This window comes from Protomyctophum parallelum (assembly GCF_964188405.1).
Source record: "Protomyctophum parallelum genome assembly, chromosome: 6".
NCBI lineage: Eukaryota > Metazoa > Chordata > Actinopteri > Myctophiformes > Myctophidae > Protomyctophum > Protomyctophum parallelum.
In genome coordinates this window covers 7,960,714-7,981,657 of record NC_139701.1, presented here as the reverse complement: position 1 = coordinate 7,981,657, position 20,944 = coordinate 7,960,714, and the positions used below count along the sequence as shown (strand labels likewise).

The following is a 20,944-nucleotide window of genomic DNA, read 5'->3' as shown; positions in this document are numbered from 1 at the left end:
TTATCGTCTTTGGTATGACCCCATGCCCTGGGAATCGAACCCTGATCTCCCAATCTCACGGTGGACATGCTCTAAAGCACAAAGCCACTCAGCTGGTGCCATTTTGGCCATAAAGGCCTCATAAATAACAATAATAGAGTACAAATGGATGCCAGTCACAGGTGGCTGAAGGGTGAAACTCTGTACCTGATAGACGGCCTGCTCACACTGCTTGTCCTTCTGAGCCTTCTTCTCCAGCTCCTCTCTCTGCTTGATCTCATATATGAGCTGGAACAGATCCCTGAGGTCCAGGATCACTGGCTCCGCCTGCACACACACACACACACACACACACACACACACACACACACACACACACACACACACACACACACACACACACACACACAGTTACACTAACACTCACAGAGGCGGTGACAAGTGCAGTTGTCAGCACCTTTTCTTGTCAGCGTGCCGAGAGGAGTGAGAACAAGCCGGCGGTGATGATAACTCACACACCCTTCCCTTGGCTTATTGTCACAGTGCACAACAAGCCCTCTTACCGGGGGGGACACACCTGGACCTTATAGAGCGGTGCAGTCCCTCCCCCTTTCAGAACAACGAACGGCCCAGGAAATGAAAACATAATGCATTTCCCCATAGGCAGTTTTTATTTTATTTATTTAAAGACCTTTTAAGCGTCGTACGAAGCCAACTCTTGTCGTGACAAATCATGACAACACACACAATATTTTGGACCAAACAAATAATTACAAAGAAGAAAAACAACAAAAAAAGTTTGGCCCGAAATATTGTGTGTGTTGTCATGATTTGTCACGACAAGAGTTGGCTTCGTACAACGCTTAAAAGGTCTTTAAATAAATTAAATAAAAACTGCCTATGGGGAAATGCATTGCGTTTTCATTTCCTGGGCCGTTCGTTGTTCTGAAAGGGGGAGGGACTGCGACCGCTCTATAGTCACAGTGCACAACAAGCCCTCTTACCGGGGGGGGACACACCTTAGACTATACAGTATATATTAATAGAGACGGCACCGGATTTCTCCTCCCGTCCACTTGCATTAAGTTGCTCAAAAGAGCATGAGGCGATTTCACTCCTCCTTCCGGGTAGGAACAGTGCATTCTGGGATGGATTGCCCCAATAACATGAACGCGCTGGCCGTTGACTATCATTGCGCCGTTTGTGCGCGTTCACGTATGAAACATTTGTTCACGTGTCATGGGCCCAATAATATGAACGTGCGCAATGATAACGGACTAGCGCTGGATCGAGCTGCAATGACAAATTGGGCCACTATGTCCATTTCGCCTCAAGGTTTCCTCTGGGTGCCTTCTCTATTAAACTCTAAGGGACACACCTGGACCTTATTGTCACACCACACAACAAGCCCCTTACTGAGGAGACACAGGATCATACGACACAACAAACCCTCTTAGGGGACACACCTGTACAATTATTGTGCTGAGCCAAGTGCGCCGTGAGGCCAGGCTTGCTTTGGAAATGGCTTTCACACAGAGGACTTGGGAGTGAAACGCCGTGAGAGTTTAGTCCAGAATTGGCCAGTTAAGTGCCAGAATGGAGGTTGTTATCTCACATCAAAGCACTATAGTTATTTTCCATTTACAGCCCAAAAACTCTGTGCTAAAAGACTCTCATAAAGACAGCACTGTCTCTGCCCATTTACACCCCCCTCTCTGTCCCTGTCGCTCTCTCTCGCACGCACGCACGCATGCACGCACGCACGCACGCACGCACGCACGCACGCACGCACGCACGCACGCACGCACGCACGCACGCACGCACGCACGCATGCACGCACGCACGCACACACACACATTGTACTCTACTCATTTGTAGTGACTTGGAGGGGAGAGCTGTTGAACATCAAACAGTACAAGCCGGTTTCGTAACCGCACTTTAGTGCTCATTATGTATCACATTTAGAACCGCACGCCAATTTTTGGGGATAATAGTGCATCGACTTACTGTACATACATTCCATATCACGTTATCCTAACCCTAAAAGATTAAAGCGAATGCCACAGGTATATTTATGTTGGCATGGTACAATATGCTACAGAGCAGACGGCAACGTACGTGTTTCGGCATCAAGCCTTCATCGTTGTGTACTGCGGGCAACGGACCTGTTGACTAAGACTAAGACTAAAGACTAAGTCAACTAAGGTTTTTCAGAAGACTAAATAGGACCAAGACTAAATGGTGTTATTCAAAAGACTAAGACTAAGACTAAATCAAAATATTGTGAAAAAAGTAACACTGAGAACGGATGTGTCCCATTTATAGTGTTTAGTTTTTGTCAAATCCCTAAGCTAATAATTTACTGACTGTCTGAGTCTCCGTCAAGTCTGCTTTAAAACAAACCTTATGAAACTCTAGTAAAAAAAAAAATAATAATTGGGGTCAATTACATTACATACAGTACATGCATTCTCCAATCAACTGGTTTGAAGTCCAACACACACACACTATAGATGGAATAATAGGTCTACATTATTGTCTCTGTTGGGAGGAAAGGTCAAATGTTACTATTCTTTAGGCAAAAGTATAATTATAGTATATCCATATCCGCAAGCTCGGAATGCGGCGCATACTGTTGATGCTTTTGTGTGACGCTGTACGATCAAGTAAATTCATTACGAACATGGCTCCCTTCTGGCTCCAAAACTGTGGAATGCACTTCCCATTGCAGTCAGAACTGCAGCATCACTCCCAATCTTCCGCCGTAGTCTGAAAACCCACCTTTTCAGACTCCATCATGGCCCATAGCACTTACCCCACCCCCTTAGATAGCATTTCTGTAGACTTAGATAGCATTTGATACAGACTTCTAGCATATTATGTAGACAGCACTATAATTGCATTGTATATAGTCATAGCACGTCATAGTACATATGTATAGCATAGTAGTATAGATGTATAGTTTATATGTATAGCTTCATTATATAGATATGCCACTGTTACTTTCTTAGTTTACGCATGTTTACGCATGTTTCTTGATAAATGTTTTTATGTGATGTATTCCCATGTATTCCCATGCTTTTTTGTTCTTGCTTAATGTAAGTCGCTCTGGATTAAGAGCGTCTGCTAAATGCCTAAATTGTAAAATTGTAAATTGAACATGGAGATGTGAGGTTTCTGTCTGACAGTGACAACATAAACCATTCAATTGAGAAAATACTTTCCAAGACCTTGGTGAGTCTGTGGAGTTATAGTAAGTAGACATTTTATACCACACTTTTACTTGTAACAGAGTGTTTCTATACATTGGGGTAGCCTATTGATCATTTAACTTGGAGTTGTTTTTGTTTTTAAATCACACCTGTGCGAACTGAGCGGTGCAAATGTAGCTTTTAGCGTAGGTTCAATAAGGAAGATCTTAACCAACGCATTAATTCGGCCTTTCAGCACTATCGTGGCTCATCATTATCTGTTCTCAAATCCTAGCAATTTGCAGCAGCCAATCGGGTGATTCGACTCCGCCTTTAAATATCTCTGCCTCTGACACCTCTCCATTCTCCTTTCAGTCTGCAACAAGCAACCCACCTCCATCCCCAACTCCACCTTTACATCTAGTGTTGAGAAGGAAGGAGGGTCATCTGCTCAGCTGCCACCACCAGCGTCTAGACTCCAATGCTCCAATGGGGGGGTTCTCCCTATTAAAAGCTAATATTATTCAATAAATGCAATTGGAGTCTAATCCCCAAAATAATGCTCTGCCATAATTTTGCCTTTGCCATTTTGCTAAACTGCTGCCAAAATCTCTCCAATAAACATTTGCTTATTCTGCTTATTGAAGTATACGTTTATTGTTGGGTGAGAGAAGACACTGTGCGTGCGTGCGCGCGCGTACATGTGAGTGTGACTGTGTGTGTGTGTGTGTGTGTGTGTGTGTTTCTGTGTGTGTACTTTTGGTATATGAGAGTCAGACGTGGCACAAGTTCAGGCCCTGCAGGATGGATGTGCCATTAGATGTGGTGACACGCACTCAAACCCTTCATCGACTTGCTATGGGAAATCAATATGGTCTACGGAGGGAGAGAGAGAGAGAGAGAGAGAGCCAGCTGGAGCCAGACTCTACAAGCTTCCCCGTACAGACACAACACAACAGCAGCAGTCACCACGATGATAATAACAACAGGTCCAAGATGGGGTCACTCAATATCTGACGAGTGAATGCACACAAACACAGAGCGGTACACACGCGCGCACACACAGAAAGGCAATAAGAGACATACGCGTCAAGGACCACGCAGAAAGACACAGTACTAGTACACGTGTGCACACACAAACGTGCACACATACAGTACTCAGTGGAGCTCTAGAGAATAAGCTGCTGTATTTATTATGATAAACACGTTCAAATTTAAGGGCCTTCATCTAAATGTTAAGAGTTATCGAGACACACACGTTATCCTATACAGAAGAACACACAAATGTTAATTCATGCAAACACGTACTGTACATTTTTGTCCATACAGACATACAATAAGGCACAGTAGAGGAGATACTTTTACTCCTCTGTGTAAATGTATTCTGGTTTTGCATCTGATTGTAATTATCCATGTGACAAATTATAAAATGTGGCTTTGCAGCGCACTATTTCTCTGTGTGCTGATGCATCTTTGACTGTCACTGAGGCGTTGTTGTGTAGGCCTAGAAAAAGCCAGTGTATTAATCAAAACGGTTATTAGTGCCAAAGGACGATTCAAAGATTGGACAGGACTTTTTCTCCCCATTTTTGTCGTTGTACGAGCCTAATGGGTGGAAATATCTCAAATGTGTTTCTTGGTGTTTATGTGACCATGATTATTATTACAAAACATACATTAACAACCTCAGCCCTCATACAGCCCACATTTCCAGAGAAAACCTTCTTTCTAGTACTTTTGTTACTTTAAGTACATTTTGATACCAATACTTTTGTAGGCCTACTTTTACTCAAGTTCATTTTGAATCCCAGACTTTTACTTGCAACAGAGTATTTCTACATTGAAGCATTGATAATTCTGTAAAAACAATGTTGTACCTTTTTCCACCACTGGTATTAGACCAGCCAAACTATCAACACATCAGCCAGGTCCAGCTTGGGTTCAAAGTTCATACCCAGTAGCGAGTATTAGACAGTGCTTCTTTAGAGAAACTGATTCCTCTCCATACACAGCTGTGTGTTTTATCACTGCTGTTGTATCACTGGCCGGTGAGTCAGTAGGACTCACCTGCCAGTGAGAAGGAGCCCCCACCGGGAGGATGCAGAGCCTCCGTCCTACTCCTCCTCCCGCCCAACACTCCCCGCTGACAGGTGCCGCCCCAGCCCAAAGGAGTACATGTATAGTGAGTGACACACATCACTCTCCAGCCCAAAGGAGTACATGTATAGTGAGTGACACACATCACTCTCCAGCCCAAAGGAGTACATGTATAGTGACTCAGTGACACACATCACTCTCCAGCCCATAGGAGTACATGTATAGTGACTCAGTGACACACATCACTCTCCAGCCCAAAGGAGTACATGTATAGTGAGTGACACACATCACTCTCCAGCCCAAAGGAGTACATGTATAGTGAGTGACACACATCACTATATTATGTCTCTAAATGTTTGTATGTCTCTAAATGTTTTGATGAATTGAACAATGTGGACCCTCTTGTAAACAAGTGTAATGCTTAATTGGGTCGTCCACTCACAGTTAACAGTCTTTGTATTGAGTTTGTGCTTAAAATGTACTGTAAATTCCACAAACTGTTAATAAATATTTCAATCAATCAATCAAAACTCTCCAGCCCATAGGAGTACATGTATAGTGAGTGACACATATCACTCTCCCCTGAACACGGGCCAAGTGTGTTCGTGTAGACGCTCGACAAAATCCTCAAGTTAAGGAGTTGTTTCTGTTCTGTTATTGTGTTGTATGCACGCACGCACGCACACACTCACACTCACACACAAACACACACTCACATACGTGTACATCAACTGACACACAGGCTAACACACTAACCGACTGAGCGGTCTTGATTGCCACAAAGCGGTGGTTCCCTTCCTTCCCGCAGACGTAGCCGAAGGCTCGGTGGTCCGTGATGTCCTTGGCGATGTAGGAGATCTCATGCACCGCATGGTGGTGCTGAAGGACCTGGGAGGGGGGAAGAGGGGGGTGTTAGATGAGTCATTAATACAAAGTTATAAACATCTCTAAATTCTCTATACGCAAGTAGGCCTACATCTTCGCTGAGAAAAGCCGATCTAATTGCTACTCTGTGAAAGGTTTCCCCTACAATACGGATGCTGAGGTTTAAGTGCTTAAGATGTAAAGATATAAGCAGGTAACAGCAACTCAACAACATTACAACAACACCCTGCCTTCACCCAGCATCCATCCGCACACTGACACAGGTTTGAAATGGACACTTTTAAATGACTGCACACAGAAGGACCATAAAACTGGGGTGCCGCAGGCCGGGTGCCACGTCTCTGCAGCAGCAACTGTTACGCAGCCACCGACTGCTGCACACGTCAGTAGAGCCAGAATAAACAACTATAAAAAACACACAGTCAAATCCAGTGTTAATAGAATCAGAGAGATTTGTATAGACTCTCTGAGCTATGGTTTGTCAATTGCCAACACTATCAATTTTAGGACGGTTATTTTGTGACTACATTTATTTTTTCTTGTTGCCATTTTTAACCGTGAGCCAAAAACAGAAAAATAGCAGATCTTCAAGGTGCTATGACGTGTTGTGGGCTTATAGCTCTGCTATTTTAACACCGCCAGTTACAATAGGAGGCGTATAGGTGGGTGGCCATTGCCAGTGAAATGTACGACAAGATCAGATGAGAAGAGCTCTTCTTGTTATGTTTGAACCGGAAATAAAAATCTGCCATTCCGCGCCATGATCACAAGCTGTGTTCTGATTATTTATATTCTTAGCGGCAGCTCAAGTTAATGTTTTATGATGCCCCGGACATCGTAAATTATCCCATGAGCCTTAAAGCCACTAAAGACCACGTGCATGTGGAAGATCTGGTATTTTGGATGCTAGCGGTGGCTGTTTATCATATCTCGTCTTATCGTCTAATCTCTAAGGCTACCTGTGCATTATTAAATTAATTTTGTTATATGTGTCTTATGCAAGGAGTACCAGGACCAGGGAAATGGTCCTCACAACGTCTATTTTCTGACATTCTGCTATACTTGTGGGGACTTTGGCCCTGGGGGCGGCATCGATCGGGAGGTTTGCCCAGGTCGACCCTGGGCTCCCCAGAGTTAGTGTTGAAGCATCACACATTCGGTTTGGAATGGTGGTGCTTCTGTGTTTATTCCACAACAACACTACATGCTTAGGGCAGTGGTGCTGACAGATATATAGAGATTTCGATTAGTGTCGAAGTGTCCTTGAGCAAGACATAACTGCTCCTGATGGGCAGGTTGGCGCCTTGCATGGTTTCCTCTGCCATCGGTGTGTGAATTGAGGGTCGATGGGTGATTGTAATGCACAGTGCATGTTTTGTATGCACAGTGCATACAGTAGTTTACATTTGGTCCTCACAGCTATAGTAACACAAGTACACACACACACACACACACACACACACACACACACACACACACACACACACCCGTGCCCACTATAGTTTAGTGTGGGGTGGGCAGTGCCAGCCAGGCTGGTAGAGAGATGCCGGTGGCAGATGGCTAGTTGTTGTCCCCAGGACATGAGGACGGAGCATCAGCGACAATCACAGCTCGGCAGGCTGTTGACTTGATCACTTCATCTGTGCCCTTACTCACAGCATGAGCACGCACGCACGCACGCACGCACGCACGCACGCACGCACGCACGCACGCACGCACGCAGGCAGGCAGGCAGGCAGGCAGGCAGGCACAAACACGCGTGCACGCGCACACGTACACGCACACGCACACACATTCGTATATACTTGTGTGCGAGCACACATACATATACAATCTTAATGCACCTGTGCAAATACCTGTGGGCACATATGCAATAAACTGTATATTGTCACTGTCCGGCAGAAACCTTGTATCTCGCATGTTTAGCGTTTAAAAAAAATGCATGCTTTAATTTGTGTGTTTGTGTGTTGCCAAAACTGTGAAAATAGCCGATCTACAAATTGCCGATCTCTGGAGATAAAAGGTTATCCGCCCAGCGGCGAGGATAATGGTGTGCATAACAAGTCATAATGGACATCCACTTTGTTGTGGGCGTCCACTGCCAACGGCATGCTGGGAAAGCAGACGCACACACGCACGTGCACGCACACGCACACGCGCACGCACACACACACACACACACACACACACACACACGCACACACAGCGACATAATCAGCCCCCATATCTGCTGGAGGTTGGTTCTCTGTGCCTCTGAGGCTAAACGTACGCATCTGTTCCCTCTGATCCCACTCCAAGACAAAATGACATGGTGGTGGCTTCGATTCATTCTGTATGTCCACACTGCACGCACGTACAATCGCACATGCACGCACACACGCGCAGTGACAACCTGCCACAGTAATAGAAAATCAATGCGTGCCTGTGTCTTCTGTATTTCATAATTTACACAAAACGATTTACACATTTGTACTGACCTGAAAATGACACACAAACACACACACACACACACACACACACACACACACACACACAGGTCATCCTGCTCCTCGTACAGTGAGGACGCTTCGCTTCGCCGCTCTCGCCTATGCTTGCATTCCTCAACTGATATCCATGCTTTATTTTTTATTTTTTATCTTTACAAGTGGATCCTAGATACTTGTAAACCGATGGGAATGTTTTTGTTCTTTAGATAGAAGTTTTTGCTTACTTCAAAATACCCTTTTTTTACCTCCTGTGACTGGGTACGTGGCACATAGCTAGCTATATAGCTAACTAGCTCTGGATACTTGGCAAATAGCCAGCCATGCCCCCAACAATCTCTTCAGAGGACTTTCAGAAGCTGCTTCAAAAGATTGCATTGCTGGAAACGGAATTACACCTATTAAGAGTGAATTTGGGAGTAAAACATGGGAAAGAAAATCACACGCAGAATAAGACATCCGTCTGGAGTACTCAAGGCGCAAGGCCAAAGGACATGAAAGGTCGAAAAACTGTAAGTGCTTCACCCTTTGGGGCCTTTGGGGGTCCCCGAACCTTGAGACCCCCAAAGACGCCCCCAGGGGGGCGACACGATTCAAATGAGCCCACCCCCGTCCAAAACGGTAGAGAAATGACAGAGTTACCATTTGGGGGTTCCTGGGGGTCCCTGGGGGTCCCCGAACCTTGAGACCCCCAAAGACGCCCCCAGGGGGGCAACACGATTCCAACGAGCCCACCCCCGTCCAAAACGGGGGTGGCTTCCGGTGGGCTTCCGGTTGTTTTTAGGATTGATTTTAAAATTATTTTACTTGTCTATAAAGCTCTCAATGGTCTTGCACCTTCCTACCTACATGACTGCTTGCCTAAATATGTCCCAAACCGCCCCCTAAGGTCTTCCACTGCTGGCCTGCTCGCTTTGCCTAAAAAAATGGCAACTAAAAAATACGGGGAAGCAGCTTTTTGCTTCCAAGCTCCCACTGTACCTTCGTCAGGCAGCCTTTGTAGACATTTTTAAAGCTCAGCTCAAGACCCACTTCTACAACATTGCTTTTAATTGATCTTTTATTTTTTTTGTTATTCATGTCCTCACTGTATTGCATTACTGCTTGTTTTTTAATGTCGTTGCCTTGCTTTTCTTTTATTCTCCATTGTTCTGTAAAGCACTTTGAGCTGCATTTCATGTCATGAAAGGTGCAAAGTTTTATTATTCATTATTAATGGGGCTATTGACTTAACTGTAGGTGGGTAGGTGCTGAAGACGGGGAGTTGGGATGGAGAGATAGAGAGAGAGAGAGGGGGGAAGGGGCATGCCATGGGTGGTAGTGGCTCAGGGGTAGGTAAGATAGATAAATAGGGGTAGGCGATCCTGGGCTCCGCCAGAGTTAGTGTCAAAGTGTCCTTGAGCAAGACTCTAAACCCCTTGCATGTTTCCTCCACCATGTGTGTGTGCGTGTGCGTGTGTGTGTGTGTGTGTGTGTGTGTGTGTGTGTGTGTGTGTGTGTGTGTGTGTGTGTGTGTGCGCGTGCGTGTGTGCGGGTGCGGGTGGGTGAATGTAATGCACAATATATGTAAAGCGCTTTGGATAAAAGCGCTATATAAATGCACCATTTACCATTATAATTTTCTTGACAGTCAGTGTAATAACATTACCGGCATGTTTTCATGACTCTGCATCAAAATAAAATATTACCTATAGATTTTGAATGTTCATACATCACCTTTTTTCAACACAACTTTTCTTCCTCTTCTTTAGAAATATTTTCTTTCACATCAGGATGTAATGATTATTAAGACGTATTAGAGCAATAACCCATACCTATCTCTCAGAGTCCCTCCCCAGAGGAGTATGAATGAATGAAGAATGATGTGCAGGATGTGATTTGTATGTGAGTGGACTTAATTTAACTGACTATACTGTATATATAATATATATATAACTTTCTTTCGCACTTTTACCAGTGTCACACCCTCCCCATGCGTATAAGGTTGCCCATACCCCTGTACTATACTTCTGGCACATTTGGCAATCAGAGATTAAGTGATACAGTACACACACACACACACACACACACACACACACACACACACACACACACACACACACACACACACACACACACACACACACACACACACACACACACACACACACACGCACACACACAAACTCACGCACACGTGCAGGGACGCTGTCAGTGCATGTCTGAATGACTGGGCAACGTGCCCTTCAGCAGTTGGTGGCCGTTGAGCCGTATATTTCCCGCTAGGCTGAGAGTGGAGCTGGGGGAGGAGAAACCAGGGAGAGGCTGTCTCTCTCCTCCTCTTGCCCGCTCATCACATCTCTCGCCTGGGGAGAGGACCCGGGGAGGCAGCGGTGCCTCCGGGCGACAGCCCAGACGCCACACGCCGAGAGAAGCAGCTAGCTTCCAGGTTTAATTAGCTCCTAGCAAGAGGCAGCTCTGCTGTCACGGCGATAGCAGTCTGTCACTGACACAGTGATACGCCGTAAATGTGTGTGTGTGTGTGTGTGTGTGTGTGTGTGTGTGTGTGTGTGTGTGTGTGTGTGTGTGTGTGTGTGTGTGTGTGTGTGCACACAACAACAAGCATACCGTTGAAACAACTTATTGTTGCTGTCAGATAAAAAAAACCTCTCAAGTCCATATTCACATATTCATATTCATATTCCAGCATCACACAAAATATAAAAAGTATGAGATCACATCTGCAAGCTTGAAGCACGGCACAAAGCGACATGTTTCAAGCTTGTAGATCGTCTTCTTTCGAGGAACCCCCCCCCCCCCCCCCTGTCAGGTGATAATTAGCGGCCTGCTCACTCCTCCTGCACTGAAGGAAGCATGAGCTCAGTTCGGGGCTCTCCCCAGGTTGGCCGAGGGCTTACAGCTTAGGCAATTGGCACCAGGTGAAAAAATGGGTTACAAAATCGTAGGATAAAAACTAATTAAAGAGAGAGACCAGCGGAGCTCAGAAACAAACAAAGGCTTCTTCGGGAGCATTTCTTCTCTGTCGGGTAGAAACCTCATAGACTGGGTTCCAGCCTGATTGGCTGCGTTCTGCAGATCTGAAATGTCACTTGGCAAATCAGTCTGGACAGAGCCTGCGGTAAAAAGTAAATGATTCAGTAGTCCACTGTCAGATTCAGTAGTACATAATTTAGTGAATGATAAGGGGACGTTGCAGGACAACAGCAGTAGCTGTGTGGGGTGAGTTTAGTGAATGATAAGGGGACGTCTCAGGACAACAGCAGTAGCTGTGTGGGGTGAGTTTAGTGAATGATAAGGGGACGTCGCAGGACAACAGCAGTAGCTGTGTGGGGTGAGTTTAGTGAATGATAAGGGGACGTCGCAGGACAACAGCAGTAGCTGTGTGGGGTGAGTTTAGTGAATGATAAGGGGACGTCTCAGGACAACAGCAGTAGCTGTGTGGGGTGAGTTTAGTGAATGATAAGGGGACGTCTCAGGACAACAGCAGTAGCTGTGTGGGGTGAGTTTAGTGAATGATAAGGGGACGTCGCAGGCTGGAACCCATGCAGGCTAGAAACCTCATATCTCCAAAACTGTTTCTCCAAACTGCCTACTTTTCAGGATTCCAAGAAAAATACCAAAAAAACCCCAGCAAAAGCAGTAGATCTACAAGCTCAGAACACGTGGTGGATCTGCTGCTCTTGATGCTTCTGTGTGACGCTGTAGTATGATCAAGTATACGGGCTCTAAAGGGTAAACGGAGTCACTAACACACTTATGGTCATCCATTTGTGCAGCAACGTGGCACACTTCTTCCCATTATGGGGCTGAACTGAACTGACGTGGTCTGGACCTGACCGAGGCTAATTTCACCTTTTCTCGTTCCATTCTCCCAGGGAGCAGAGTGCACGGCCGCAGCTCAGCCATTCACGCCTAGGAGTTCCTGACCTGGCATGGAGCTGTATCAATTGGTGTGTGCGTGTGTACGTGTTTGTGTGTGTGTGTGTGTGTGTGTGTGTGTGTGTGTGTGTGTGTGTGTGTGTGTGTGTGTGCACAGCACACGTGCGTGCGTGCGTGCGTGATTGCGAGATAGGGTGTTGTTTTTGAGCAGGCGTGATAGATAGTGTGAGAGGAAGAGAAGCGAGAGAAGGAAAGAGGGAAAAAAGAGAGAGAACATGCCGCTGTGCCCTCTGAGAGATTAATGTCTCCACTCTCCTCTCCCTCCCGTCTCAAGCAACACCCTCCCTCCATCCTCCTCGCCGACCTTCCCTCCTCCGCGGGAGAGAGGCCCATCCATCCTTCCGCTCATCCGTCTGTCCGTCTGTCCATGCGTACGCCCGTCCGTTTGGCTGACTGATGCTCGGCCGGGGAATGAGACTGTCAACATGGCTGAACATTTCGGCAGTCACTCTCGCTCTCTGTCTCTCTGTCTGCTCTGTCTCTCTGTTCAGGGCTCTGCAGTCGCATCCAGTTAGTTTCTTAAAATGTGATCTTCAGGACTGACCGACTGTCCACACTGTGTGCATTGTTACGATATGTGTATTTGGACGTCGTCGACCTTATCTGCGTTGATTGCTGTGGTCATCAATGTAACGACATATAGTGGCATTGAGGCTTGTTGTGAGCTTGCAGATTGACTGTTTTTGGTGAGTGACTCAGTTGTACCATCAGTGTGTACCCAAACGGAGACACATCAGATTTCAAAAGACAGAAATGTGGTTATTTGGGTCATTCAAAGTTTTAATAGCAACAATCCAGTCTGAACATTGACTTAAGAGCGGCTACATGCTATGCCATCATCCACTCACCCAGAGTGATCTATTCGTTCAGATCAATATTCTGTCAGCATTGGGGAACAGACATCAGTTGAGGAGTGTATCATCAGCAGAAGTAGCAGACATATACTGTAGGTACACACTCAAAACTATAATCAAACTTTCTCCTGCACTGGAGACAGAGCGAGCTACACAGCTGTGATGAATTCCATCAGATTATTGAGCAGGAAGGATTCATCTCAGTTTGGTTGGCAGTCAATGAGTATGAAAGTGTGTCTTTTTTCAGATGAGTCATAGCTACAAAGTTCTGATGTCGGGTTGGATTGCTTTGTAGCATGTAGAGGCTTTACTCTCTGGATCACCAGAGGGAGCTCTCATTCCTCACAAACATGGGGATCATTTAGAAACTGCCCTTTGTTTAAGGCAGTGGGCGCTCAGCTTTGAAAATAACTCATAAACCAACTAAATGGAAAAAGCGGCACTCCAAAATAAAAGATGCAAACTGGCTCAGATGTATATTTGAGTAGGCTTATGGGGGATTATTTAATTCTACTGTTATGCCACAAAAATATGGAATATGCCCTACCACCACGCAGGAGTGGCCGGAGTCCTCACTCTATAAACCATAAAAGAGCACCTGGACGTAGACAAGTCTTCTAGCTTTCCAAAATAAATCCAATGTGTTTCTGTAAGTATACTTGTGTTGCTCCCTAGTACTGAGGATTATTTTGTATAGTATCGTATATCTTGATGAATTGAATATCGAAGCAAGCCCTCAGGGCATTTTGTGTTATCCTTTAAGCATTATTGTATTAACTGTACCTGTACTTTTTGAAAAAAGGAAATATTCAATCAATCAATCAATCAATCAATCAATCAAACAAACAATCAATCTCCCTGCATCTTTGTCTATATTATGGTCTCAGGTTTGAGGGCACGATTTGGGCATCCCCGGTGTGACACGAGCTGAAAGACACCGCTGTCACGTATTGTGCAGTGAAAAGCTTTTGCACAAGAGACATGCCACCATGACAACAGACAGAGACATGCCACGATGACAACAGACAGAGACATGCCATGATGACAACAGACAGAGACATGCCACGATGACAACAGACAGAGACATGCCACGATGACAACAGACAGAGACATGCCATGATGACAACAGACAGAGACATGCCACGATGACAACAGACAGAGACATGCCACCATGACAACAGACAGAGACATGCCACGATGACAACAGACAGAGACATGCCACCATGACAACAGACAGAGACATGCCACGATGACAACAGACAGAGACATGCCACGATGACAACAGACAGAGACATGCCACGATGACAACAGACAGAGACATGCCACCATGACAACAGACAGAGACATGCCACCATGACAACAGACAGAGACATGCCACGATGACAACAGACAGAAACATGCCACCATGACAACAGACAGAGACATGCCACGATGACAACAGACAGAGACATGCCACCATGACAACAGACAGAAACATGCCACCATGACAACAGACAGAGACATGCCACGATGACAACAGACAGAGACATGCCACCATGACAACAGACAGAGACATGCCACGATGACAACAGACAGAGACATGCCACCATGACAACAGACAGAGACATGCCACGATGACAACAGACAGAGACATGCCACGATGACAACAGACAGAGACATGCCACGATGACAACAGACAGAGACATGCCACGATGACAACAGACAGAGACATGCCACGATGACAACAGACAGAGACACAGACAAAAGCAGTGAAGCAATGGAGGCCAAGATTGATATCGACCCACAGATCTGAAACAGAGGTGGGCGGGCAGCATGTCAGACGGGAAAGTGCATAATGTGGGAGTGTAACACATAAGAGCGCTGTTTGGAGTGTTTGGAGAGAGAGAGAGAGAGAGAGAGAGAATGGGACCATGCAGCTATGTTCTCTCATCTGCCAAGGCCTTGTTCTCAGGGTTTCAATTAGGCTCTCCTGATTTCCCCCGGGGGACACCGCTCCTCAAGCTGGAGAGGCCTCATTAACAGAGGCAACACACTGCACGCACGCACACACGCACTGCACTGCACTACACGCACACACGCACACACTGCACTGCATGCACGCACACTGCACTGCATGCACGCACACATGCACTGCACTGCATGCACACACGCATGCACGCACGCACGCAACGCACGCACGCACTGCACTCACGAACGCGTACTGTACTGTGAAGTACTATATGGTACTCTACTCTGTAGTATGTGCTGTATACTGTACTGTAGTAGGCTACTGTACTGTACTCTGCTATACTCTGTACTGAACTCTGTACTGTACTGTGAAGGTTAGGAACGGGGGATAAATATGTCACCAAAAAACAAATAAAAATAAATGTAAAGTGGGAGGGGCCTAAAATGATGACGATAATGACGTTGCACCAGTTCAGGGCCGACCCATGAGCCACCGGCCGCCCCATGGGCCACCGGGCGGACCGTTCCGACCGAGTATTATTGCCATCAGCTGGGTGGGTCAGTCATGTAACTTTAGTTGACGTTCAGGTGACGAAAGCTTGTCCTGCATATAGCAACAGTTGCTAAACTATATGGATTGGCATTGGACAATCCGTTTTTGGGGTGGGGTTTAGCAAATGGCCAATTGTAGTAGCAGGATGTGCTTTGAACTTTGCACAAAAACTAATTGCTATAGGCTACACCTGTAAACCTCTGAAGAGCATTCTGATTCTGACACACGCATGCCAGGTTAAAATACTCATTAGTTAAGCTCACCGTTGGCAAGAGCCTGCATGGTTCATCCAGTCCCTTCCCAGCATAGCACATAGCAATTATGGGCGCCACGTGGGCAATGTCAGAAGAGATCCACGTGGGTCCCACGGTGGTTTGCCCATGCACGTGGGCTTTAAGTTCTACCTGGGCCTTAGGCACAAACCGCAGTTACCGCACCAATGCAACTCCTTGCAACAAAACAGTTTTAAGGACATGTCGCACCACCAATGCAACTCCTTGAAACTGCCATTGGGGATAATGGTTTCACGCAACTACAGTTGGAGGCCAACGATATTGTCCCTTATTCTTTAACTGTCCTTTCATTTAGCAAATGATGCAAAAGTAGTTCCGAAATCAACCAGCAGGTGGAGCAGTTGAGTATGATTGAATAGTAGGCCTTAAGGAACCCTGCATGGGTAATGAGACAAGTATGCCTTAACACATTATACTTTCTCTATAACTAAAAATAAGAAATAAAAACATCTTTAGAAACATTCACTCAGGGACTGTTCCTGTTGCAAGTTCATAAGTTCATGCGTGGTCCAGCCCTATGGAATATATGGAATGCATGTGCTAATAAAAAGTATTTGTGCTCAAATTATCCTATATAATTATGTGACCAGTGCCAGCAGAATATGCCTCATGTCGCCAGAATGAACATGCCTTAAATCAATAAATAAACTCGTTTTTTTTTAAAATGTGATTTTCTTTTTTTTTCATATTAATACAGTTTGAATGTTGAAGAAGGTTTTCATTCAAACAGATTGTTCATTTGGGCAAATGAAATGTATACATTTATACGTCAAAGTGGGCTTGTTTTTTAACAAGTTTCTTATAGGAAGTATTAAGTTGATTTTTATTAGCATCTAGCATAGCACCATATGGAATACATATTATCACATTCTGCTTTCTGTACATTCTGTACATGTAACCGTTTTGTTGCAAGGAGTTGCATGGCGAATCATTGGTGCGGTTTGGGCCTTCGGTGGGCCCCAACTAGGCAATTTGTCCTACCTTTGGTTGCCCAAAATGTTGCAGACTTTGAAGCCTTTTAAAGGTGCACCGTGTATCATTTTGCCGCTTCATGTCAAATCAACTTGCCAAAGAGCTGTGTTTACAAGTGACATCGTTCCTATAATCCGAAGGGACAGCTGTGCGTTTCCAATTTTTGTCAGTTTTGACTTAATATGATTGGGCGGCCCAGCAGCCCAGCTGACAGGGGCCTTTACACAACACACATGCTTACCCCAGACTTCTCATCAAAGATCTTGATCCCTCCAAAGGACACTGTTAGAAACACCTTCTGCTTGTGATCCCCTTTAGACCGCGCTGCAGCAGCGAATCCCTAAGGACACAACGACAGACAGACAGACAGACAAAAATGGTTAATATTGTAGTTTTTTTATCTCGTATTCCCTTAAACACAAACTGTACCTCAAACACTGTAGAAAAGTTGCAAAAGTTAAAAAGAAGAAAAAGGTTAGGATAGAACAGCAGGACAGAGCAAAGAGAAGGTCGTAGAGTTCAGAACGAGAGAGGTAAGTGAGTGACAGAGACAGATTGGAAGTGAGAGAGAAAGGGGAGAGAGAGAGACAGATATATGGACAGAGAGAGAGCGAGAGAGAGAGAGAGAGGGGGCAGAATGGAGACGACAGAGAAGGAGAGGTGTGATGGATTTCCCCTCTGAATGAAAGAGGAGGGAAGTCGTTTGATCAATGGCCTCTCCTCCCTCCTCTCTTTTTTCTTCTGTCCCCCCAGTGCCTCCCCAGTGTCCCCCGAGTGCCTCCCCAGTGTCCCCCCAGTGCCTCCCCAGTGTCCCCCGAGTGCCTCCCCAGTGTCCCCCCAGTGCCTCCCCAGTGTCCCCCCAGTGCCTCCCCAGTGTCCCCCCAGTGCCTCCCCAGTGTCCCCCCAGTGCCTCCCCAGTGTCCCCCGAGTGCCTCCCCAGTGTCCCCCCAGTGCCTCCCCAGTGTCCCCAGAGTGCCTCCCCAGTGCCTCCCCAGTGCCTCCCCAGTGTCCCCCCAGTGCCTCCCCAGTGCCTCCCCAGTGCATCCCCAGTGCCCCCTAGTGCCTCCCCAGTGCCTCCCCAGTGTCCCCCCAGTGCCTCCCCAGTGTCCCCAGAGTGCCTCCCCAGTGCCTCCCCAGTGCCTCCCCAGTGTCCCCCCAGTGCCTCCCCAGTGCCTCCCCAGTGCATCCCCAGTGCCCCCTAGTGCCTCCCCAGTGCCTCCCCAGTGTCTCCCCAGTGTCTCCCCAGTGTCTCCCCAGTGCCTCCCCAGTGCATCCCCAGTGCCTCCCCAGTGCATCCCCAGTGCCTCCCCAGTGCATCCCCAGTGCCCCCTAGTGCCTCCCCAGTGCCTCCCCAGTGCCTCCCGAGTGTCTCCCCAGTGTCTCCCCAGTGCCTCCCCAGTGCATCCCCAGTGCCTCCCCAGTGCAGGGCATTCATTTACACCAAAAACACAACACAACCATCTGAAATATGGAGATACAAGGTTATACCGCCCGCCAGCGACGATAGACATAAACATAGTCTTCAGAATTGACATATCACAGGCGGTGAACAAATGCATTCTGTTAAAATATATATTCAAAGCGTTGGCGGTGATGAATATTTGATGGCGGATGGATCATTTTTCAAAGTGACTAAATCTCCAAGCTGAATGTGTGTATCACAGGACAGGACAGGATAAAAATAAAAATAAATGAAAATACATGCCCTGTTTGAAATAATCTATTTATTTAAAATGATTCTGAAGTAGGGAAAAAAAAGTGCAATACACCTAAACTTATTTCAAAGCCATTCAACCACATTCCCGAGGGACTTCTGAACAGTTTCTAGAAGGAAAATTAATTATTGAGGAGGTGTTATGGTGCGTGTCAAAGTAGAACCCAAATGCAGGCAACACAGGCAGAGTTTAATAATGAGTCAGGGGAAGACTTACATAAACTGTGAGTTTATCGGACGCCATAATTCCTTTTTATCCTCGTCGCCAATGTAGTGTCGGTCAATGAAGATACAGTTCTTATGCAGATGGTTACTTTATTAATGAACAGGTTGGTTTTAGTCAATCTTACAGCTCCCGGCTTTCTACCGGTCTCCCTCTCTCTACTTCCTGCTTCCTAGTCTCACACATCAACTCTCGCGATACATCCCACTCCACTACAGTTTGTGATAAAGAATCTCACAAATATATTCTACAGCAAGCAATTGATTCCTCTCCTAACGTCATGCGCTGGGCCTGGGTTATACAATGAATCAGATTAGTAATACTATTGCAAATGAGTAGATTTATTATAAATAAAATAAAACAATTTCAAATAAATGCACAGATCATTTGTCTCGAGATCTGTAGCTTTGAGATCCGCCAGGGAAGGGAAAACGAAAGTTTAAAAAGTACATTTGTGTTGAGTTCTTTCGCTGGTTCAACTTCTGCCTCTTCTGAGTTGGAGCGCAATGAGCGCATGCATGCAGATTGCAGAAGCAGAGCACGTGCGCAAACGTGTGCATGTGCGCTCAAGAGCGAGCTTGCGCAATGCATTATGGGGCAGATTTGCTTCACTGCGTTTTTTGAGCGACCATCGGGTGCTCCCTACAATTCCCGGTGCATTGTGGGATAATTCAGTACCCTACTGTAGGGTGCAAAAATGCTCACTACATATTCGGACACTATAACAAAATGGCGGAACCCCAAAGTAGTGCACTATATGGGGCTTAGGGAATGAATTCGGACGCAGCCTCAGTCTTATAGGTGGAGGCTTGATAGGGGAAGTCGGCACAGGTGAGTAGTGACTAGTGAGAAGGGAACAATTGGGCTGATGAGGCAGTTGGAGACAGGTGTGTGTAGAGTTGTAGACGCAATGGGAGGGGGAGTGGCCAAAGTGGAAAGATGGACAGGCTACACAGCTGCCAGATCATAACATTAGGTGTGAGATTATTTTGAAGATGAAAACTTTCTCAGATCTATATACTTTTTTCTTTAACTCTTAACTTTTTATTCTCCTGGTTTAGTTGTTAAGCCAATTCCCTAATTTTCCCTTCATACAGTACCAAGCACAGGGGGAGAGGACAGGCAACCCTGTGTAACTTGCAAATGCATGACATTTCTCTCATGGCAGCGGGAAGATATTTACAGTAGGAGGTGCTGAATGTTCAGCAGCGGGTGCGCACGCAATGCTCGTGCACGCGCCTCGTGCACAAGCATTTTCGCGCATTTTCAAAGACTGTAAAAAATGGGACCTAATGTCTCCCTGCTTGGCACTCAGTGGGTTGGATTGGGGGGTCAAATCAACTAATCAAATGATTCCCGAGTGCGGCACGGCTGCAGCTCACCGATCCTTGGCTGCGGCTCACAAATTTCACTGCGGTAACGTGTGTGACAAATCGTACGACTTTGACTTTTGACTTACAACGTGCCGCAGAGCTTGTAGATCAGCTCAGTTTTGGTCTGTGACACCCACGCGCAACCATGGCTACTCATATTTAGTCACCCTGCCACAGTAATTGACAAAGGCAAGCGGCCATCTGTCCGGTCTACCACGCCAGTCTGCCTCCAACACTACGCAGAAATATATCCGGCATGCCATGGAGGGAATGTTATAAACATATTCAAGTTTGATTTCATTTATTTATTAGATCCCCATTAGCTTAACGTGAGTCACAGCAGCTACTCTTCCTGGGGTCTTAAACATATCATCATCAAAAACATTTCTTCCATATTATTACATACATTCACATACAACATTCATCCAACACAACAATACA

At 46.1% G+C, this 20,944-nt stretch overlaps 1 protein-coding gene across 2 annotated transcripts in view; it reads right to left on the bottom strand.

Annotated features, from left to right (window-relative positions):
- The window catches only part of dab1a (DAB adaptor protein 1a), a 268,746-nt gene that overhangs the window by 36,059 nt on the left and 211,743 nt on the right, over positions 1–20,944 (bottom strand). For both annotated transcript variants that reach the window (XM_083768179.1, XM_083768178.1), the window contains 3 exons: positions 17,435–17,533; positions 6,024–6,155; positions 187–306 (listed from right to left, as the gene is read on the bottom strand). In XM_083768179.1, coding sequence (XP_083624305.1) covers positions 187–306; positions 6,024–6,155; positions 17,435–17,533 — 351 coding nt within the window. The remainder of the gene's footprint in view (positions 1–186; positions 307–6,023; positions 6,156–17,434; positions 17,534–20,944) is intronic.